This window comes from Coffea arabica, chromosome 8c, assembly GCF_036785885.1.
Source record: "Coffea arabica cultivar ET-39 chromosome 8c, Coffea Arabica ET-39 HiFi, whole genome shotgun sequence".
Taxonomy (NCBI): Eukaryota; Viridiplantae; Streptophyta; class Magnoliopsida; order Gentianales; family Rubiaceae; genus Coffea; species Coffea arabica.
This window is the reverse complement of record NC_092325.1, coordinates 4746927-4769858: the sequence shown is the minus strand read 5'-3', so window position 1 is coordinate 4769858 and position 22932 is coordinate 4746927. Positions and strand designations below refer to the sequence as shown.

Below are 22932 nucleotides of genomic sequence, written 5' to 3'. Positions count from 1 at the left end.
CATTTTTTGTCTCCGTTTTTTGGAATTGAATAGTTAAGGTCCCTGAAGTTTCGAATCATTTGTCTCCATTCACCTTTGGCTGCAGGAATCATGCCAAAAAGTATCTTTCGTATGATTGACCGGGTATGTGTTAATTTCTTGTGGGGGACGTCTGAAGAGTCTAGGAGGTTTCATTGGATTCGGTGGAGAGACTTATGTTTCCCCCCAGAGGAGGGTGGCGTTGGGTTTCAGTCGACTAACGACACTTACAGGGCTTTCTCCTGCAAGTTGTGATGGACCTTTAGGCAGAATCTCTCCCTGTGGGCTGTGTTCATGAAAGCCAAATATTGTCATGACACTCACCCTTGTCAAGTTGGCCTCAGATCTCCTAGTTCAGCAACGTGGCACTGCATGTTGGACATTAGGGGATTTGCGGAGTTATTTATACTTTAGAGACCTTATAGTGGCTTCTGCCACTTCTGGTATGACAACTGGACGGGTTCAGGTGCATTATATCTTCGAGCGGAGGTGTAGGATCATTTGTCCTTCCACGACTTTATTGTGGGCAGGGCATGGGATAGCCGTTTGTTATCTCATGTCCTTCCGCCTGATTTAATCCAGGCTGTGGTGGGCATGCCAATCCCCGGTACCTCTTCGGTGCACAAGATGGTGTGGACGGGGTCATCTTTTGGGAGTTTCTCATTATTTTTGGTCTTCCAAGAGATGCGGGAGGCTAAACCCTCGTCCTTCATGTTCAGGCAGGTTTGACATCCCCACATCTCTCTAAAAATTACCTTCTTTATGGTGCAGTTGTTACGGGGACGGTTGCCTTTAGATGATATTTTAACCCGATTTTCGATTCACTTATGGTCTAAATGCTTTTCCTGTGTGGAGCCTACTGTTGAAACGCTACAGCACGTGTTCATGTCAGGTGATCTCGCAAAGGTGGTTTGGACGTATTTTAGGTCTCTCGGGTCTGTCTCTAGTCTTAACTTGGCTCAAGAGCATTTAAGCGTACATTTGGCGAATTGGTGGTAGCCTACTAAGTCTGCAAGGCTAAAATTTGTCTTTCGGCTCCTACCCGTTTTTGTGTGTTGGAATTTGTGGAAGGCGAGGATTCAGCAGTGTTTGAAGGGATTATCAAGGATGTCCGATCCGTTTGTCGAGCTGTTTTTCATAACTTGAAGGATGATTACTGGATGAAATTTGGTGAATTACAACAGGTCGCATCTTGGCTCCAATTCTTGGGATCGGTGGAGCAATGGCCTGATATGTTTAAGTTTCGTCTGGTTCATTAGCAGCCTCCAGGGCTGGCAATGTTTAAACTTAACATAGATGGGTGCTCCAAAGGAAACTCGGGGTTGAGTAGTGGCGGGGGAATTCTTAGGGATGGCTTGGAGAAGTTCATCTTCGCTTTCGCTGGTTGCTTTGATGTTGGTACTAACTTGCAGGCCGAGACCAAAGCATTAGTGCTTGGGCTGCGTCTGTGTGCCCAGAGGAACTTTTTATAGCAATTGATTGTTGAGTCGGCTTCGCTAGTGCTCATTCAGATTCTGAGGAACGGTTACCAATGTTCATGGACGATTAGTTATGAGATTGAGCAATGTTGCGAGTTCTTTCAGGGGAGTATACAGTTCAAGCATTGCTATCGCGAGGCCAATAAGGTTGCGAATGTTTTGGCCAATGTGGGGTGTGCCTTGGTTGAGTCGGTATGTATTTATGAATATTTCAGGGACCTTCCAAGTGTAGCTAGAGGCGAATATCGGTTGGATAAACTATCATACCCTTCTATTCGCCGACGTCGAGTAAAGTAAGTAGGTGTCTTGTAGCTAACTTGTACTGTTGAGGTCAGGCTTTTGTCCCCCTCAAGAACCTTTTTGAGGCAATAAAATCGATTCTTCTTTAAAAAAAAAGAGCAAAATATACCAAATGTAAGACAAGTTGATAATTTTATAATTTTTTCTTTATTCACTTAAATAGGTTATCAATAAGTTTCAAATGAAATAGGCAATTTCACAAAAGTATTTGAATTGTTCAATAAAGTTATCAATGCTGATAAACATTAAACAATTGTTTTATTACTTTATCAATGGATCATTAGGTTTGAATTAGGGCTGCAAACGAATCGAGCCGCTCGCGAGCGGCTCGAGTCAAGCTCGAGTCGAGCTCGATGTTAATCGAACTCGAGTCGAGCTCGAGCCGGCTCGAGTCAAACTCGAGCTCGAGCTCGAGCTCAGAATATTAAGCTCGTTAGCTCGCGAGCGGGCTCGCGAGCTTGGGTATATATATATATATATATATATATTTTTTATTTAATAATAAAATTAACTATATTATATATATTTTTTTATTTTTTATTTTCATAGTAAAATTACGTATATGTCCTTAATATTTTATTATTTATTAAGAAAAAAATATTATTTTATTTATTTTTTTTTAAATAAAATATTTATTTTTTATTTTTTTTCGAGCTCGAGCTCGAGCTCGAGCTCGGCTCGACTTGATTCGAGTCGAGCTCGAGCTCGAAATTTGCCAGCTCGTCGAGCTCGAGCTCGAGCTTGGTAAAATTTAGTCGAGGCTCGGCTCGATTAGCTCAAAGCTCGACTCGACTCGGCTCGTTTGCAGCCCTAGTTTGAATAGGAAGAAAACAGTTTAAAAAACAAAAGGAAATTTTTTTGGTTTAAAAATAGCTGAAAGCACTTCCTATTGATACTTACCTTCACTAGTTATTTTAATCTTAGCTTCATACTACAACCGTTGAAATCTATGCCCACAAGTATTCCAAGGATTTGTACAATTGTAGTTAGAATAGCGTTATGTGTTAAGAATAGTATTCTCCCCTTCTTCCACTAATATTTATTTATATATTATACACCATTATTCAATTGTAACTAGTTTAACAAAGAATTTCTCTTTAGTATATTGTAGTGCCTGACAGGTTGTTGATGCCTATGCAATAATAAAAATTAAAAATAAACCTAGTTGCCAACCGGAGTAATCAAAACCCAATTCGAAGTATTAGAGTTGAGACTCTAGGTGTGCAATGGGTTACTTGATTTACCATGTTTCCGAAGGGTTTGCTTAATCTGATATACCCGAATGGGATTGTTTATTCACAAATAATTATTGATTTATAAACAAGGCAAGTAGGGTCATTTTCTCAGAGATTGGGGATATTTGTCTCTTTGGAGTTCCAATTGAGAATGGGGGGGTTTTATCGGAATAAAGCTAAAAACAATTAAGCAATTCAACTAAAAATGAATAATTAACTAGTACGAATGTAGACAGGAATTAAATCAAGAATAGATAAATTCTAGTCAAGGATACAACTTCTCAGACACAGTCCATTCATTCGATCATTGATGCAAGGGAGGTTCACTTAATTTATTAATAGGTTAGTTAGAGTCGTCGACGAGCTCTGATAACCAATTTTTCCTTAATTTATTGATAACCAAGGTATGACCATTGATCACCCATAACCAGAAAATACTCCTAGGTATGACCGTAGGAATTAATTCCCCAATTACATTAAAAACTAGAAAAACCTAACCAACCAATTATATGCTACGACGGTTATTTAAATTAGATTGCACGTTCCCCTAGTTTGTAAAAACGTTAGTTGCCACTAATATTAATCGATTAAACAATTACGGATTTAATTGACTAATTTGACAGGAGATTAATAAGTTACATTGAATATCGGGCCCTTGACATCCAATTAACAAAATAATCCCATGTAAATTCAAGTAGACAACGTGCAAATATTAACAAATTAAGGAATACATGAAAACTAATTGGATCTCACAGATATTCGGGACTACATCATCGCGTTCATTCTTGACTAGATGAAAACCTTAGCCACGCCGCATAAAAAAATCTCCACGTAATTTAATTGAATTCCAAGACATCACGTTTCTCAGTAAATAATCAAGAAAAAACCGTTTCTCCAGTCGAGACTATTGTCGAACAAAAGGAAAGCACCAAAAAGGCCGCACGAAAAACTCTCCCAAATCTAAAACAATGACTAACTCGCTCGTGGTCCCCGCCGAATTGAGAAAAGATTTGGCAAGGATAAAAGGGAAAAATTAACAATAAAATTACTAACAATTAACACCCTATCAGTACCAATAAAGTGATTTTAGAAAAATTTTATAGACATTTTAGAACATGCCTATCATGTATTCAATTTAATTCACATTTCATTTCATTTTAAAATCGTATTTATATTTACTTAAAACCTAAGGGACCATATTGATTGAAACTCCAAATCTTAGGGATAAAAAGTGCAAAGTCATAAGTTTTGACTAACCATATTTTAATTTTGACCAACCATATTTTAATTTTGACCGTTACTTGCATAAAATTGGAAATTTTGGAGGCCAAATTTGTTTTGATCGAAATATTATGTACCAATATAGAATATGAGCCAAATTTTGAGAACCAAAACTGCATTTTTTTTCTTTATTTAAAGATTAGGAAAATCTTTAAGTTCCTGTCATGAATATTGACTTAAATAGTAAAAACTTCTATTATATGCATAAGTTATCATATTTTAACATTTATGTATGTATGTATGTATGTACTGTGTGTATATACCAACACACACACACACAATATATATATATATATATATATATATATAATAACCGAAAGTGCGTACAAAGGAGAAAAGTCTCAAAATCAAGCAAAAGCCAAGCACGGAATACAACTGAAACCAACAAAATACAAAACTAAACAACTAGCTAAATTCAGAAACTGTCTGGTTGATCATATTCTATACAATGCTCAGTTGTCCATTCTCTTTACTGCGTTCCATGATAGTATTAACATCAAATCATGATATTATTCCTCAATCCCACTTCAGCAGGCCTGCTGATATTCCACAATACCACTGCAGACTTCAGTTTGTTTGATTATATTAACTTACAATTCTGCTGCCTAAGATTGACTTATAATTCTTCAGACTTCACTTTTTGATATTTATGTTGATTACCACTTTTTCTGTGCAAAGCATGTAATCAAGAGTTATTTGCCAAGCCATAGAGTTTATTTGGTAATTCCAAGGGTGATCAATTTCTTAAGAATGTTACTCTGCTAGATGCATGCGTTAAAGCATTACTTCTGCCTCTAGGAAATCAATAAAAGTTCTTGACAAATACAAAATAAAATAACAAGAAAAAAAAATCAAAACATTCAAATTTATGTGGTGCATAATTTTACTGTAAAGATGAGGAATGTAAAACCTTAGGACAATATTTCTAGACCTACCAGCACTATTACAAACAATACAAGAGAAGAAGTAATGAGCACAATAAACCAAATTTCCCACTACAAGCTCGCTTGGATTGTGCACTTAGGGCTCGTTTTCTTTTATTATTATTTCACTTAAATATCGATCCTGATTTTAGATAATCAATTTTTTTATTTTTACATCTAAATTTTAGATTTTTAATAGTAAAAAAAATGCTGAAATTCATAATCTACCAAAAAGTTTCAAAAGATGATTCTCATCATTCTCTAGGAAATCTTAAGTCCAAGTCATCTACCAATAAAAATGTTCTGGAAACTCTTCACCAAGTAGCCCTACAGCAGCCCGTGACGAAGTGCAGCCAATGGAATAGGGCTGCAAACGAGCCGAGTCTCGACTAAATTTTACCAAGCTCGAGCTCGAAAAAAAATAAAAAAAAATTATTTTAGTTTTAAAAAAATAAATAAAATAATATTTTTTTTCTTAATAAATAATAAAATATTAAGGATATATACGTAATTTTACTATAAAAATAAAAAATAAAAAAATTATATATAATATACGTAATTTTATTATTAAATAATATATATATATATATATACTCAAGCTCGCGAGCCGGCTCGCGAATCCTAACGAGTTTAATATTCTGAGCTCGAGTTCGAGCTCGAGTTGGACTCGAGCCGCTCGCGAGCGGCTCGATTCGTTTGCAGCCCTACAATGGAGTAACCTGTCTCTGTCGATACGCATTATGACTCATTAAATGCTGCTATATTTTGTTTATAGACTATTAAAACTCTCAAGTTTCTGTCGAAAAGATTGACTTAGATACTCCTGCTAACATTTTCTTCCTTCTTTGCCATAATATATATTACCGCCTAAGATTGACTTGAAGCTTATAGGCACAGCTAGGGATGACAACGGGCGGGGTTGGGGCGGGGCCGTTGCCTATTAGTTCCCCCCGTCTCCCGCTTCCCCCGCGGGGTTAATAAAATTTTATTATAATTAAATTTTAATAAATAATCAAGTACTAAAATATCAACACATCACCAAATTATAATTCATTGTAATTTTACAATTGAAACTCATAAAAACAATCAAACAGAAGTTATTTGAATACAATCCAATATGATGAAATAAATATAACTAAAATAGTCAAGTTTTCACTTTTAGTACAAATGCAATCACTAATTCATTATTGTGTTTGTGCTTTTTTTTGAGAAAAAAATGTTATTCTATTAAGTGTAATTAGAAATTTAGTATAAATGTATTAGTAAATTTAGTATAACTAATTAATAAATTCTATTAGTAGACATGTATAATTATTCATATAATTGATAATATCAATTATATTACATAAACTAATATACATTATATAATACATCTAACTAATAATATCATTATCATAAGTTTATAACTAATTAACTTACATATTATATATAATTATATATATATATATATTTTTGTTTTGCGAGTGGCGGGGCGGGGGTATACTCCCCCACCCCCCGCCCCGTTTCTAAGCGGGGGGAAAAAATTCCCCCCGCCCCCGCCCCCGCCCCACCCCCCCACCCCAACCCCTGCCCCGAGAGCCCCCCGCGGGCACCCGCCCCCATTGCCATTCCTAGGCACAGCAGCTATATGATCAATGAACCATGTGATTACGAAACATGGAGCTTATAATATACATCTTTTTTTTTTTTTTTTTTTTTTAAGACTGAGAGATATCCAGACCTGGGCAGAATCACCTAAGGGGTCAGACCACTCCTCCCAGGTTGTGAGAACCCGCCCCAACCAGGTTGTGAGAACCTGTCCCAAGAATCACAGCACGATAGCACCCGAGAATCGAACCTGAGACCTGCTCCTAAAGAGGAGACTATGGAAATCGTCTGAGCTGCCGGGGGGCTTATAATATATAGCTACCTCATGACTTTTCTGGCAAATATCAAGGGTTAATATATAAAACAGGCAGCTTCTGGCATAGAAGCATAAAAATAAAATAGCGAGTGATCGATCCCTTTCTTTTAGTAATCTGTGATTCGTTTAATATAAAGTCAGACTTGCTATTTGCATGAGACACCAGGCAACACAATGGGATATATACTGATAGTTTTAGCCTTATGAATGATCGGTGTATGTTTTATCATCTCATTAATCTCTATGTATATCTATGCAGTCATAAATTAAGGATTTAGAACTGCTTTTAGTTGTGTATGGCTTTCCACACTTTGCCCATAAAAACATTTTATCAGTGAAAAAATAATCAGACAAACATTTTATAACGGTTTCTTGTTTCATAGGATTTCTTTGGCTGCTTTAGGTGAAGAAGCGATAAAAGAGGGTCAAAAAAAAAAATTTATTAAAAAAAGTTTTTATGATGCAATAAAAAAAATTTTTTGCGAATAGAGTTCCATCCAAACACACTCTTTCATAGTCATTTTGGTTAAGGCAACAACCTTACACTACAAATTATTTCCAGTAGAAACATTTGAACAAATACTACCGACAAAGCAACACGTGAAACATAATGGATTCATATTTTTTTGCTTCCAACAACAAGACTAAGACAATACGATAATCTAAAATTTGAGATTTTCTTGAAAAGTAGGGATTGCACAAAGTGGAACAGCTTTCCTCAAGGTGACACCAAATTCCTCTTCCATGTCCAGCTTCTCTTGGGTTGTCCCTTCCGGTAGTTTCCACTTAAATGCTTGAATAATGGAAGCCAACATCAAATTGACCATCCTAATAGCCAACGGCATTCCTGGGCAAATTCTTCTTCCAGCCCCAAATGGTATGTATTCAAAATCCTTCCCTTTGTAACCAGAGTCAGACCCTAAAAATCTCTCAGGCATAAAAGATATGGGATTTTTCCAGTGATTTGGATCTCTAGCAATCGCCCATGCGTTGACTAAAACTTGGCTGTTTTCAGGTATGGTGAAGCCAAAAATTTGAGTATCCTTGTTAGCTTTGTATGGTAATAGTAGAGGAGCAGCAGGATGGAGTCTCATGGTCTCTTTCACAACAGATTGTAGATATGGAAGTAAATCAATGTCTGATTCCTTCACTGATCTTTCAAAACCAATTTTTTGGATTATTTCTTCTCTTGCTTTTTCCATGGCCTCAGGTTTTCGCAGCAGTTCGGCCATTGCCCATTCGGTAGTTATTGCAGATGTGTCACTTCCAGCAATAAACAAGTCCTATCATTGTTGAATTCATTAATTGATAAACAGATATGAAAATGATAAATGCCTATACTGGCCATTAGAGTGTGACGATTCGTCAAATTTAGTTGGGGGTTGAGTGTTTGCATTTAGTGCTATTTTTTTTTTTTCCTTTTAGTAGGGCATGAGTAGGAGATAAAATAAGTGGAGAAGAACTGACAACTTTAATTCTTAGAATCTCAACTGTAGTTATTAGACAAAATGTTTCTCGTACTACTATTAATTCATAGTCTTCATTTTTGGCAAATTACATGTGTCAATTATGTTCAACACTCAAGAGGTCATTTGAAATCCCTGTTAATTTTACCATCCCTTAATGGCATTGCACGTATTTTGGGGGATTTTTGTTGCTATTGTCAAAATCAATTTCCGAATGCTCTAATATGTTTTAGGAAAATGCTACCGTCTCTTTTGGATACAGAATTAATGATTTTAATTTACTTACATCTTGTCACGTTATTTATCATTTAGTGATTTAAATTCTTAAAATAATCTAAAAATTGATAGCTTTTATTTCATATTTAATGATGAATTTAATCTCATCAGTACAATATTCTAAAGCAATATAGGACTTCCCTATGTTTTATTTTGATCTATATGTTAAGAAGGTGGAGATCACAATACGTGTGTGCTTCATAGGAGTAGGTGGGCGGTATCTTCACCTATTAGCTTTCGGATTTTCCTCAATTTAGAAGTATTATTATGACTCATCAAATGTCACTATATTTGTTTACAGCCTTGCAGTGTTATAACTCTTAATTAGCTCCTGTATAAAAGTAAATAAATAAAGGGTTTTCTAACCAGTGTTATAGAGCACTTGTTAACATACCTACATTGCATCCAATTTATCATGTACATATACATACTAATAATTACTACTTTCTCTTGTATTTATACACTTTTCGTAATTAATTCGCTTGCATTTATACGTTTTCTCTAATTAATCTTATATTTTCAAAAATTTAACACCTGAAATATAACTTAACATTATTTATGAGCATCCATTAGACAGATTGATAAATAAATAAACAAATAAACACTTCAATTATAATTTGACAGGATCGACCTAAATAATTTAATAATTCAATTATATGTTTCCACCGCCTTTACCGACATATAATTTGCTACCTAAGGTTGACTTTCGGATTAGCTATTGCAGCTTATGACACGCGGAGTTTTTAAAAAATTATCTAGTTCCCGAGTCTTTTGGGCAAAACGTGCAATCAAGATTTTATTCTAAGGTGCAATCAAGAGTTTATTGTGATAAAATCTTCTTCTTCTCCTACAAAAACCTGAAATAGAATCTTGTGTGATACCTAAACAGTCAAAGATTTGCTACAATTGCATCATAATCAGACTTGTTTTGGCATGGTGCAGCACAGGTAACAGAATTGAGATGCTGATTGTTTAAGCCTATTGGTACTATCTTACAGCCAGACTAATGTTTCCGGATTGGGGAGTAAACCAAATGAAATTTCGGTTCACGGTTCGAGCTCGGTTCAAAAGTTTAATTTTTTTAAAAAAAATTTATTTTAGTATTGACTATGTTGGATGAAATTGAAATATTTAAAAGAAAAAAATAGTGAAAATCGGTTGAACCATTGGGTTTTTATTGATTTTGACCAAAATCAATCAGTTCTTGATTAGATTTAACTAGCTCAATTAACTTTTCGAGTTTGATAAGTTCAACTGATTGAATCGGCCATCCTGACCCCCTTTTAAAAAATTGATGTAAACTTCCCGCAAATGCCCCACAAATTAGTTTAATCACTCAATTGTGTTTGTGATATGTGTCTACCATTGTGAAGACTAGAAAGTAAACGAAACAAATACATCCAAATAAAGAAGACGAGTCAAAAGTTTTCTTGTTCCTCTCTTTCTTCTATGTAATAAGTTTCCACACAATTTGGTCCATCCTTCTTCACCTATTAAAAAACGTAGTATGATAAAAGAAGGAAGAAAGAACAAGGAAAAACCGAGGAAGCTAAAAATGTGACCTATAAGTGAAAACAGTGGAATTTCTACTCTTATGTAAGAAATCATTCTATGAAAAGTCAAGTTTCATTTTGGATGCTTGTGGTCAGTGATCCTCGAACCAAGGAGTCACGATTTTTGACGCGGCTATAACACTGATTAGGTGAAGCATCATCATGAAATGAATACACAAATTTTAAGGTCGCAAAAAAAAAAAAAAAGAGAGATTCTAAAATTAGTCTTTGACGCAATTTCCAAGTTCATTGGAGTCCTTCACATATATACCTAATTCTCAAGGGTTGGGCACTAAATTATTACAGATGTTAGCAAGTACAAAAAAAGAATTCTTGTTTGACTTTAGATAATATTGTAGAAATCACCAAGAATGATTTGGTCCATTTCTATAATTTTTCCTTATACCGTCATAGTAATCAAATGGTGTTTGTTAGTTCCAAGGACACGATTGATTTTAAAGATCTCAAAGTCCAATATTTTCATTAAAACAACTATGATTATGCTATGAGTTATACATGTTATAGCAATAACAGAAAAACTTACCAGAATCAATGGCTTGATAGTTTCACGATTAAATCCAGACCCCTCTTCTTCGCACTGATCAAGAAGCACATCCAAGAAATCATCTTTCCTGCTCTCCCCCACCTTCCTAGCCTCCAATCTCTTCGCAATGACTTCATCAAAAATTTGATGCAATCTTAGATAAGAAGGCCTAATATGACGTTTCACTCCTTGAAGATCAAACCATTTTATCAGTGGAAAATAATCCGACAGATTCGGCTTTCCTGCATCCTCCATGATCCTCCAAACTAAGTCCTTAAACTCCTGAGCAGTTTCAAACTCTGGATCCACCATGTCAATGGAAAAAATTGTGTTCGACATCAAGTTAAGCGTGGTGGCAAAGGCAGCACGACCTATATCAACCGGTGCACCCCGTGCAGAATGTTTCTTGAAGTGCAGCACGAGTTCTTCAACTTTTTTGTGCCTCAGGTGTTGAAGGGAGTCTAATCTTTGGGTGGTGAACATTTGCGTGCTGCATATACGTCTGCGGTTGCGCCACCGCTGGTCGCCAGGGACCCATGCTAGAGTGGCTTGAGGGTTAGGCTGTGCGGTGATCACATCAGGGACAGATCGGTCAGAGAAGATTTGTTCTTGTTTCTGGAGGATTTCTTTGGCTGCTTCAGGTGAAGAAGCTACTATGGCCGTGATGGAACCAAGTTTCAGAGTCATGATTGGGCCATGAATTTTGGCTAAGACAGCTAGTGATTGGTTTGGTCGAGATCCGAGTTCAAGAAGGGAACCAATTATGGGAAGCCCTTTGGGACCTGGTGGGGTGTTCTTTGGGGCTGAGGAACCATGTAGAAATGGTTTGAGGATGATTACAAAGAGAGGTACGCAGAAAAGAAGAATGTACAGCTCCATTCTCTGTTTTCAGTTCTCCCCAATTTGGTTGTGCTTGAGTGCACTGTGCAGTCAACTCATGTACGGGTGCCTCTTATTTATGGCAGGAAAGTTTCAGTGACTTGACAATACAGGCTGATTATTTAATCTTTGTGGGGTACATTAGCTACAACAATATGTTTTGTTGACAGATTTTACTGAGTGCTCAAATGGACATCCATTGTTAGTGTTAGTTTCATGAGTAAATTGGTCGAGAGATAAAGAAAGAGCGGCTAATATATAAGTAAGGATTCGAGATCTAATGACTTAAATTTTTGGATCAGACTTGGATTCCTAACTTACATATTAGATTTTTTGGTGGAATCTCTCAACGTGTTTCCCCCTATCAAATTGATATTAGAATTTCAGGTTGCTAGACTAAGTTACTCATGGGCAAGTGGATTCTTTTCAAAATTGGACCGGTGAAAATTCTTTTTTTGATAGTGGACCAAGGAATTTGGTTGGTGTTAGACCAAGGAATCAAAGGTTGGAAGGGGTCCAGAATGCAGTTTGGATGTTGAAAAAGAGTGGATCCATATTTGGGAGAAAAGATAACCTTAGATGATAAGGTGGGATTATATTGAGTATTAAAGTGGACTCGAAGAAGGGTTTGTAAATTTGAATTTAATGTGAGAGGTTACTCATAAAGGAAGAGATTTGTTAGATTCATGAATAAAAGATTGTGTCCCACATTGATCCGCGAGATAGAGAAAAAGCAGTTAATATATAAGTAAGGGTCCGAAACCTAATGACTTAAGTTTTTGGGTCAAAATTGAATTCTTGACTTACATATTAGGTTCTTTGATAAATTTTCTCAAGGTGTTCCCCGTGTCAGTTAGTACAACTAATCTACAAATTACATGTACAAATTTGTATTTATAGCCCTCTCAGTTTTCATTTAAACACCTTCCCGATAAAATGAAACTTTTTAAATGAACTAACAATTAACGTCCCTGCTAACGATTATCCAAAAAATAATAATAATAACATAGTGAAGGGGGAAAAATGAAAATAACATAGTCCTAATCGCTTTTTGGGCTTTAATAATTAGTATATTGACATGGAAAAATGAAGGAAAGGGAATACAGAAAAGACAACGTACTTGAAGTTTTGTATGCACATGCAACATATGTCATAACTAGCTGATGTAACTATTGTAGAATTGATTAGAAATACTAATGGTTAATGGAGCTTTGCCCATCAAATGGACTGATGGTACATGTAAACACACACAAAACCAAAGGAAAAGGTGATGTTTTAAAACTCGGATCAGTGATTAACCCGATTGAGCCTCCGATTCACGATTTTACTGGTTCAACAGCCGGGTCAATTGTTCGCAATTTTTTATTTTAAAAAATTTAAGAGATCTGAAAAATCATCGTCTCCCTAGCAAGTGATGACTGCCCTTGCATCAAATCTTACCGGATCCCAAGTTCTCCAAGTTCACCACATCACCCACATAAAAGACTTAAAAACATTTTTGCACCCATTAAATTCAAAAATATTATCTTCCTAAAAATTTAAAATAAAACTTTTAAATCTCCTAAAAAAATTTGTAGATAGCATGAAATTTCACATAGACACTATAATTTTTTCCAACCACAAAAATAGTAAAATTCACATCGATAGACTGTGATTTTCTCCAACCATAAAAAATGAAAACTTCAAATAAACAAACAAGAAATTCCAAATCAAGAAAAGAAACTTCCAATCCATCCCAAAAAAAAGTGAAAGGAAACAAATTGAAAACAAATATAAAAACTTCAAACGAAAATGGAGTGCAAAAAAAATCAACATATACACAAGAAAGAAAAGAAAAGAATGCTTCAAAGTATTGAACTAGAAAAGGTGCAAGAAAACATCAACAAATTAAACTTAAGAGGTGGATTAAAAATGGTGAAAGAAAAGAGGAGAAAGTGTAGATTTGAAGATTACAAAGAAAAAAGAGTGGAGTGAGGTTGAGAATAGGGATTTGATTAAAAAATAATGGAGGTGAGAGACTGGAGAGAGATTAGGAGACGGCTAATGCAATGGTTAGGGAATGCAGTGCGGTAGAAATTATTTGGTATGACGAACGATCAAAGGAAGCTTTGCTGCATTGGCTTGCACGTTTGACTTCCAAGCAAGGGTCAACACCAGCAAAGGATTGTGCTTTTTTCAATACTTAAAAACAGATTAAGAGCAAAATTGAAAATCAAGAATGATCGGTTCAACCGATTATACCAGTTTTGACTGATTTATTTGTTATTTCAAGGTTTAATATAAAATCAAATCAGTGTCATGATTGATTCGCGATTTAATCGATCAAACCGATCAGTCGGATCCTATATTGAAAACATTGGGAAAAGATTGTCCCCACAATTTGTCTTTATCTGTCCTTTTACGTTTGTCTAAAAAAGTATCAACAATTTTAATAATTTAAGACACCTATGGATGTGGATGTAATAGTAAAGACTAAGGCACCGATGTAATAATAGTAAAGAATAAGGCACCGTTTGGATTGAAGGAAAAAGAAGGAATAGCAAGGAGAGGACTCTAATTAAAAAAAAAAGAAAGAAAGAAAGGAGAGTAGATAAATTCATAAGGAAAAGAAACTATCACGCATTAGTTACATTTTTATCCATAATTTAAAAATCCAATTTGTAAATACATAATAGGCTTTTTTATGAAATTTTAAAATTAATCTTGATATTCTTTTCCTCCATTTCTGCTCACTTTTTGATGGAAAGTAAGCTAAGTTAGCTAACAAAAAATAATTCAAACTTATTCCTCCGTTTTCCTCTCAATCCTTTCTTTTCCCTCTTCAAAAATCAATCCAAACATCAAAAGTTTTATCCCTCCATTTCCTTTCCTTCCCATTCCCTCAAACAAACAGTGCCTATTACTCAAAGTGCACCATTGGTTCAAGAAAGAATTTGTTGCAAGAATGTTTTGAACTCTTCCCTATTTCCAAATGATCCAACAGACAATCAGAAACGGCATCAAATACTTTAATTGCTAAAAGAAGGCCCGCCTCCCTTTTACCTATATCTGTAGCTAAGTCCAGTGCTTGCATTTGTATCGGGCTGAAGGAACAAGGTATCTAGGAACTCATGCAGTACACATGGTTACAGAAAACCCTTTAACTTTGATCTGCATTCCTTTGGTTTGGATGCATAAGTTTGTTATATCTGAGGAGAGGAAAGTATAGATGCACATGGTTGAACTTCAGAGAAAGGTTATGGGAGGTTACGTGTTGAAAATTTATTAAAAATTTGAGTTGGATCGAAAATCAATTAAAGACAATTAAGTGTTGCCATAAAAGAGAGTTTATTATGTTTTATCCTATAATACTCGTAAGCATCGTAGCTGGCAAGTTATACAAATTATTTCCAGTACCAACTACTATTACTGATAAAGCGTTATTGTCCAAATGGGCAAAAAACAAACGTGTAAAGCATAATGCACCAAATATTCTTCCAGTACCAAAACTAGAACACATATATACTATAATCTAAAGTCTAAAAGGATTTTCTTCAAAAATAGGGATAACACAAATTGAAACAGGCAACTTCTCCCAAGTTGTTCTTTCAGGCAACATCTACCTAAATGCTGAAAGAATCGAAGCTGACATTCAAATTAACCATTATGATAGCCACACTCCAAGGTAGACTTTTCTTCCAGCTTAAAACTTAGCTTTGTTAGATATGTCAAAACGAATTTTTGAGTATCCTTGTTAGGTTTGTATGGTAATATTAATACTAATAGAATTGCAGTTGAATCAAGTCTCATGTTTTCCTATGACCAATTTTTTAGTATCCTGATTAGGTTTGTATGGCAATAATAGAGGTGTAGTTGGATTGAGACTCATGATCTCCTTTGATCAACGTCTGATTCCTCAATTGATCTGTCAAAACTAATTTTTTTGGATATGAATTTCGTCTCTTGCTTTTTCGCCTGGCTTTAGGTTTGGGAAGAAGTTCAGCAAATTGCCCCTTCAGCTGTTATTGATGTATCACTTCCAGCAATAAAAAACTCCTAATAGATACTCAAATTGAATGAAAACGGACATGAAAATGACACAAGCTATACCAGCCAAAAAGAGTGTACCAAATTGTCAAATTGATCCCACATTTGAATGTTGCATTTAACACTCACTACTTGTTTCCGACTTTTTTTTTTTGTCGAAACGTTAGCTTGTTTTATATATATAGAACTGTAAACTTTACAATATTTTGGACAAAGGTCCAATCAAAAGGGACAAAATGTCCTACAGAGTCACTGATGTCTAGCATCTAAGATTGGGATTCACCCATTCTTCATCTAACCAGATATTTAGAGCATGAATGCTCAATTTGATACTTTCTACTTTCCTAGAATTAGCAAAAAGAATAGAGCACTGTTGAAACAAAGTACCAATGGATCGAATGTCCTCAATTAGAGTGGCCATCATCTGATTGTTGTACTTTGCTGCTGTTATATTTTCTACCAGCTTGCGATTGTCAAATGATGTTTCCGACTTGTCTTGGCAAATGATGTTTACAACTCAAGAGGTCCCCTCTGACCCCTTTTTCAATCTTTACAGGACTCTTATCGTCCCCTAATGAAGTTCAACAAATCATCTTTCCATAGATAGATGGTACAATATGTTAAATTATGATGGTTTTGTCTATTTGGTACATGTCTTAGGACATTAAATAAGAAGTGGGCTCAGTGTCATATTTTTTAGGAAAGAATTAATTGCTTGTGCAAAAGTATTGCAATTCAAAGGGTGGATGACAATTTTAAAGTATTAATAATTTATCTACTTTCATTTTTAATGTGCTTTTTCATGTCCTAAAGGTAATAAATAGAAAAAAACAATTAAAGGGTACTTTAAGATTAAACTAGTTTGCTCTTGAGTCCCTGTCGGAAATATCTGACTTATAAAGTTAAATACTTCTATTATATTCTTAATTTAGGCTAAACATCACTTTGAATTCTTAAACTCTGGGTGCACTTGCACTTTAGTTCTTAAATTTTACTTGTGGACACTTGATTTCCAAAAGTATGAAATTCATCCAATTCAGATCTTAAATTTTAGTTCAAACACTTTAATCCCTAAAATATGAAATCCATTCCACAGAATTCTCAAACTAATGGAGTAGTAGACTAGTGACGTGTAAATTTTAAGGACTAATGTAGGTTGAATTTTATCCTTTATAGGGTAAAATGTCCAATGTGAAGTCTAAGGACTAAAGCGGAATGTATTTCATACTTTGGAAGGTAAAGTATTCAAAAATAAATCTTAAGGACTAAAGTGAAAGTTTGTCTATTATTTTAAGGATCCACAGTGAAATTTAGCCTAGTCAAAATAACTGAAAATGGATTAAAAAAAAAGACAAAATGCTATATTTACCAACTAATAGAGTGTGACAAATTGGTTGGAAGTAGGCTTTTGAATTTAGCACTATTTTTTTGGTTTTTGCAATTTAGAAATCCAAACTCCCAATTAGGAAAAGAAAAGATAAAAAAAAAAACTCATTAAATCCCAGTCTGGCTGTCACAAAGATTGGCTCAAATAGTCAAATACTTCAATTATATGTTTCCACTGTCTTCACCATCATGTAATTAATTTCCTGCCTAAGGTTTGACTTTAGGATTATAGCTATGGCAGTTAAATGTTTAATCATGAGGTTATGACACATGGAACTTTTAATAATCATGTAGCTCGCGACATTTTTGAGCAAAACATGCAATTAAGATTTTTATTCTAAGGTGCAATCTAGAATTAATATGATAAAATCATTTCGTTATGCTACAAAAACATGAAATAGCAACTAATCGATATCTTCAATTGATATGCTGATCATACCTAAAAACTCGAACATTTGCTATAATTGCATGCCTAATCAGACATGCACCTCCCACTGGTGATCACTTGATCCCAAGATCGAATCTCTGCTCTGCTGGATTCCTCCGCGCACTTATCGTGCTTGGGTCGGGTTGGGACGTCGGGCTCGAATCGCAGGGGATTAGTCAAGCCCCGTAAGGATTGACCCGAACACCCCTGTGTCGACAAAAAAAAAAAAAAAAAAAAATCAGACATTAGGCATGGTACACTCCGCATAACCCAAATGAGATACTAATTTTCTGAACTTTTGACTATCAAGTTTATTTTTTCCTTTCTTCTTTTTAACAAGTGCCCCTTTCCTTTGGTTTATTCTTCTTTTGCTATTGTAACAGGGTCTTGGCTAACAAGTATCTAATGGGTACTTGTTAAAAAGAAGTCTCGGGTGTTAATTTTGGACAAAAGTGTTATTAATTTAATAAAGTGCCTAAATGTGAGGGTATAATAAATATGAAGATGTATGTATCTACGATAAATTTGATGCAAATTAAGTGTAAGAGCGAGTACTCTATTAGGAAAATTCTTATAATAGTACAGTAAAAAAGGGAAAAATAAAAGACAAAAGAAGAAGTATAAAAGAATAAAGGAGGATGCAGAAAATGATCCTCTACGTAAAATATGAAGCTAGGAGTCACGACTTTGACGTGCCCAATTTATTCTTCACAACTGATTTTTTTTTTTTCCAACGATAACATTGCCTAATCATAACCGGATACAAAGTCAGAGCAACTGCTCCTGTAGATCAGCCTGAGCTAACTCAAGCAACCATGCTGGGAAGCTAAACTTCCATTCAGCTACATCAATCAGAGTTATAGCAAACTTTGCTAAATAGTGACTTACATAGTTGTTGCTCCTTCTAGTAAAGGAACAACAACATTTATCAAAATCTTTCATAATTCTCCAAATGTCCAACTGAATTGTGGCTATACTGACTTCCTCCTCCCTGGCATTGATTTTGTCCACTACCAACTTGCAATCTGATTCCAGCACCACCTTCCTCCATCCCATTCGTTTGGCTATTATCATAGCTTCCCTTATTGCCAGAACTTCCTCCACTTACGCCTCAGCACAGCCTTCAGTTGGTCTTGCCCATGCGCCCACCAATTCCCCTGAGCTGTTCCTGGCCACTACTCCCCACCCTCCCTTGTTGTGTTTTTGGTCCAAAGCTGCATCAGTGTTGAGCTTGATCCAGCCATCTTGCGGTGCAACCCATCTCCTGTCCTTCCCCTGCTCTCCCACTGACAAAATGTCATGTTTTGCTCCCCCCTTGTGCCAGTTGAAACTCATTCCATTCCATTAATGCCTTATTTACCACCACTATAGGCTCTCTACTGCTGTTGTTGAATTGCTTATTATTCCTAGCTTTCCAAATCTGCCACAAGATGTGTACCGTAAGAGTAATGTGTTCCCTTCCTCCCTCTCGTGAGACAGCCCCCCTGAGCTCTTCCCACCAATGCCAAAAACTGTTCCTAAACTCCTCTAATCCATCCCACCTCAACGGAGCCACCTTCCAGATTGCTCTAGCAGTACAGCACAGAAAAAACATATGCTCTAATGTCTCAGAGCTATCACCACAACACTTGCACACATGATCCCCTTTACCACACTTCCCTTTCACCACTGCATTTGTTGGCAATATTCCTTGCAAGCATTTCCAAATGAAGTGTCTGAGTTTATTTGGCATGCTCAATCCCCACAGAAAGCTCCAATTCTGAGACTTGATCATCCTACTGCTACTTGGTTCTGAAGTTCCTTTGTGCTGACACTGGCTTCGCTTCATTTCCTTGATTAGTTTGTAGCCAGTCTTGACGGAATACACACCAGAACTTGATTTTTCCCAATAGGTCCTACCCATAACCTTCCCCAAACTCAGTGGTATTTTTAGAATTTGTAACCTGTCCATCTCCTCAAATTCCTGCCTCAGTAGCTCTCTATCCCACTTACCTTCATTGATCAACTCTCTAACCCTCTGAATCTTGCTATCAACCTTCCTTGGAGACCTTATCTTCCCATCCTCAACCCCTGGCAACCACCTATCCTCCCAGATTTTAATAGATTTCCCATCCCCCACCCTCCTTCTGAGCCCTTCCTCCAGCACCCCTCTGGCACTCAGTAAGCTCTTCCAGCACCATGAATCTGAGCCCTTTGGTAGTGTATCCCAAATGGATTTCCCACCAAAGTACCTTGCTTTCATAACTCTACTCACCAGCAAATTAGGCTGCATCAAAATTCTCCATAGCTGCTTCCCCAATAATGCCAAGTTGAAGTCCTGTAAATCTCTAAACCCCAGGCCCCCTTCAGCTTTGATATCTGTCATTCTATTCCATCCTATCCAGTGAACTTTCTTTTCATCCTCCCTCTGGCCCCACCAGAATCTGGCCATTTCTGAGCACACATTCTGACATAATGCCTTTGGCAGCCTACAACAAGACATCACATATGCCGGGAGAGCTAGAATGACAGACTTCAACAAAGTCTCCTTTCCTGCTTGGCTTGGAAGTTTTTCCTTCCAACCCCCAAGTCTTTTAATTGCTTTCTGTCTAATGAACTCAAACACTTGTCTCTTTGATCTTCCTATAACCATAGGAAGCCCAAGGTACTTGCTCTGATGGACCTCCCTCATGCCTTCCAGCTCCTTAAGCACCTCTCCCTTTCTCCTCCCTTTGACATTTTTGCTAAAGAAGATGGAGGATTTTTCTTTGTTGATCAACTGGCCAGATGCTCGTCCATACTCTTCCAGCACCTGCATGAGCTGCACAGCCTCCCCCACCTTTGCTTTGCAGAAGATTAACGAGTCATCTGCAAAGAAGAGATGAGACAAGCTAGGAGCTGCATTAGCAATCTTCATACCAGACATTCTGCCTTGCCTATTAGCTCTTCTAAGCAAGGCAGAGAACCCTTCTGCACAGATCAGGAACAGGTAGGGGGATAGGGGATCCCCCTGCCTTAGGCCTCTAGAAGGCTTTATAAAACCCCTTTTCTCTCCATTAACATTCACAGAATAGGAAACACTAGTGATGCACTCTAAGATCCAATGGATCCAAGCTGGGCAGAAACCCATTTTTTGCATCATCTTAGCCAGAAACACCCATTCGACCCTATCATAAGCCTTAGACATATCAAGTTTGACAGCTATATAACCATCTTTCCCAGTTCTCTTATTGTTAAGAAAATGAATACTCTCATATGCCACTAGTACATTGTCCAGAATCTGCCTGCCAGACACAAAAGCTGATTGCGAGGAACTAATGCCACAATCTAGCACTGTCTTAAATCTGTTGACTAGAACTTTTGAGATGATCTTGTAAGTAACATTACACAAACTGATAGGTCTAAACTCAGTAATCAGATTTGGGGAGTCAGTTTTAGGAATAAGGCTGATCAAAGTCTCATTTATGGATTTTAGAATATGACCAGAATGAAAAAAAACTATGAACTGCACTAATAACATCACTCTTGACAATATGCCAAAATTTTTGAAAAAAGATAGGGGACATACCATCTGGTCCAGGAGCCTTGTTTGGATACATGGAATTAACAGCATGACTGATTTCCTGATCAGAGACTGGCCTTGTCAACTTCCTGTTCATGTCAGCAGTTATGGACTGTGGGATCTCCTCCAGAATAGCACTGAAATCAGTTGGACCATCAGTCGTGAACAACTGCTGAAAGTAATCCACAATTTCCTCCCCCCATCTCTCCTTCATTCCTACACCACTCCCCACTTCTCCTCTTCAGCCCATTAATCCTATTCTGCTTCCTCCTGCTCATTACACTAGCATGGAAAAAGCTGGTGTTTTTGTCACCCTCCTGGAGCCATTTAAGTCTAGCCTTTTGGCTCCAGTATATCTCCTCCCTCTTGTAAGCTTCCACCAGCTTCCTCTTAAGCCCTACAATTTTTGCTCTGTCCTCACTGCCCTGCCTATCCCTCACTTCTTTAATTTCCTTTTTAATCTGTTCTATCTGCTTTTTGGAGTTCAGATTCAAATTCTTGCTCCAATGCAGCAAATTCATACGAACTTGTTTAATCTTGCTCTGTACTCTATACAGCCTAGACCCCTGGTGCTCCTTCCCCCATGCCTCCTTGATCACCTCCCCAACCCCCTCCTGCATGATCCACCTTTTATCAAAAGCAAATCTCCTCTTCCTAGGAATGTCTACAGTGGTCAGGTCCAGTACCAGAGCACAGTGATCAGAAGCTTCTGTCTCAGCATGGAGCACTTTAGCTTGTCCAAAGTTCCACACCACTGCTTAGTACCCAACACTCTATCAATCCTTTCCTTAATCTCCCATTCATTGTCCCTGTTATTACACCAAGTCCAAGGCATTCCCTCAAAACCAATGTCTATAAGGCCATTCCTATTAATGAAACTAGTGAAAGTTTCAAAGCTGCTAGTAGGCCTGGTTCTACCACCCCACTTCTCCCCATTAGACTTGATGTCATTCAAATCTCCCATTAGAGCCCAGCAATCACCCCAAATCTGTGTTCTCCTCTCTAGCACCCTCCATTGCTGCTCCCTAATCTTATCATCTAAGCTGGTATAGGCACACACACACCACCAATCTTTGCTTCCTCCCTGATCACCAATAAGTAACTCTATAGTGAAACTAGTAAATAAGATACTTTTCACCTGTATATCCCTCTTCCAAATCACAGCTAGACCACCTGCCAACCCCACAGGATCTACTACAAACAACTCATCAAACCTCACCCACTGCTTAACACTATTTATGAATGTCTTTTTCTTTTTTGTCTCTGACAAGAATATCAGAGATGGAGAGTGGACTTGTACAAGTTCCTTAAGTTGGGGAACTGTCAAGGGGCTCCCCACACCTCGACAGTTCCACACCAGAGCTCTCATTGAGGGGTGGGAGTCCCATTAAGGGAGGGCTCCACCACCTCAGTCAGCATCACCACATCCTCCACCCCTTCAATCAGCTTAGCTTTCTTCTTACCATCGACCTCCCTCAGGTTCCTTTCCAGCTCCTCCCCACCTGCTCCCTGTCTTTTCTTTCCCATTTTCGTGCCATTCTGAACATGTTCAACCTCAGACAGAGGCTTTCTCTTACTTACCTCCTGCACCAGTCTTTTCCAAGTCTTACTGACCCTATACTTCCTCATGTTAGTTTTATTACCCTGGTTCTCCTGCAAATGAACTTTCCTCCCTCCCTTCTCCCCCTCCTTCATA

General features: G+C 36.9%; 2 protein-coding genes across 2 annotated transcripts; both read right to left on the bottom strand.

The window, feature by feature from the left end:
* Positions 1-7629: 7629 nt before the first annotated feature.
* Positions 7630-11904, bottom strand: LOC113707321 (geraniol 8-hydroxylase-like). Its single transcript, XM_027229598.2, has 2 exons — positions 10978-11904; positions 7630-8421 (listed from the first exon to the last, which is right to left on the bottom strand). The coding sequence occupies exons 1-2, from the start codon at positions 11854-11856 to the stop codon at positions 7801-7803; spliced, it is 1500 nt and encodes a 499-aa protein (XP_027085399.1). The 5' UTR covers positions 11857-11904; the 3' UTR covers positions 7630-7800.
* A 10005-nt stretch (positions 11905-21909) lies between these two features.
* LOC140013337 (uncharacterized) lies at positions 21910-22605 on the bottom strand. The gene has a single exon (XM_072062590.1). It carries the CDS (start codon positions 22603-22605, stop codon positions 21910-21912), a length of 696 nt encoding a protein of 231 aa, XP_071918691.1.
* Positions 22606-22932: the final 327 nt, after the last annotated feature.

Bases quoted from the DNA above. Each gene is read 5' to 3' on its own strand.
- LOC113707321 (XM_027229598.2), bottom strand. From the start codon at position 11,856: ATGGAGCTGTACATTCTTCTTTTCTGCGTACCTCTCTTTGTAATCATC. The intron at 8,422-10,977 runs GTAAGTTTTTCT...CAACAATGATAG, and splicing joins CTATCAAGCCATTGATTCTG to GACTTGTTTATTGCTGGAAG.
- LOC140013337 (XM_072062590.1), bottom strand. From the start codon at position 22,605: ATGAGAGCTCTGGTGTGGAACTGTCGAGGTGTGGGGAGCCCCTTGACA.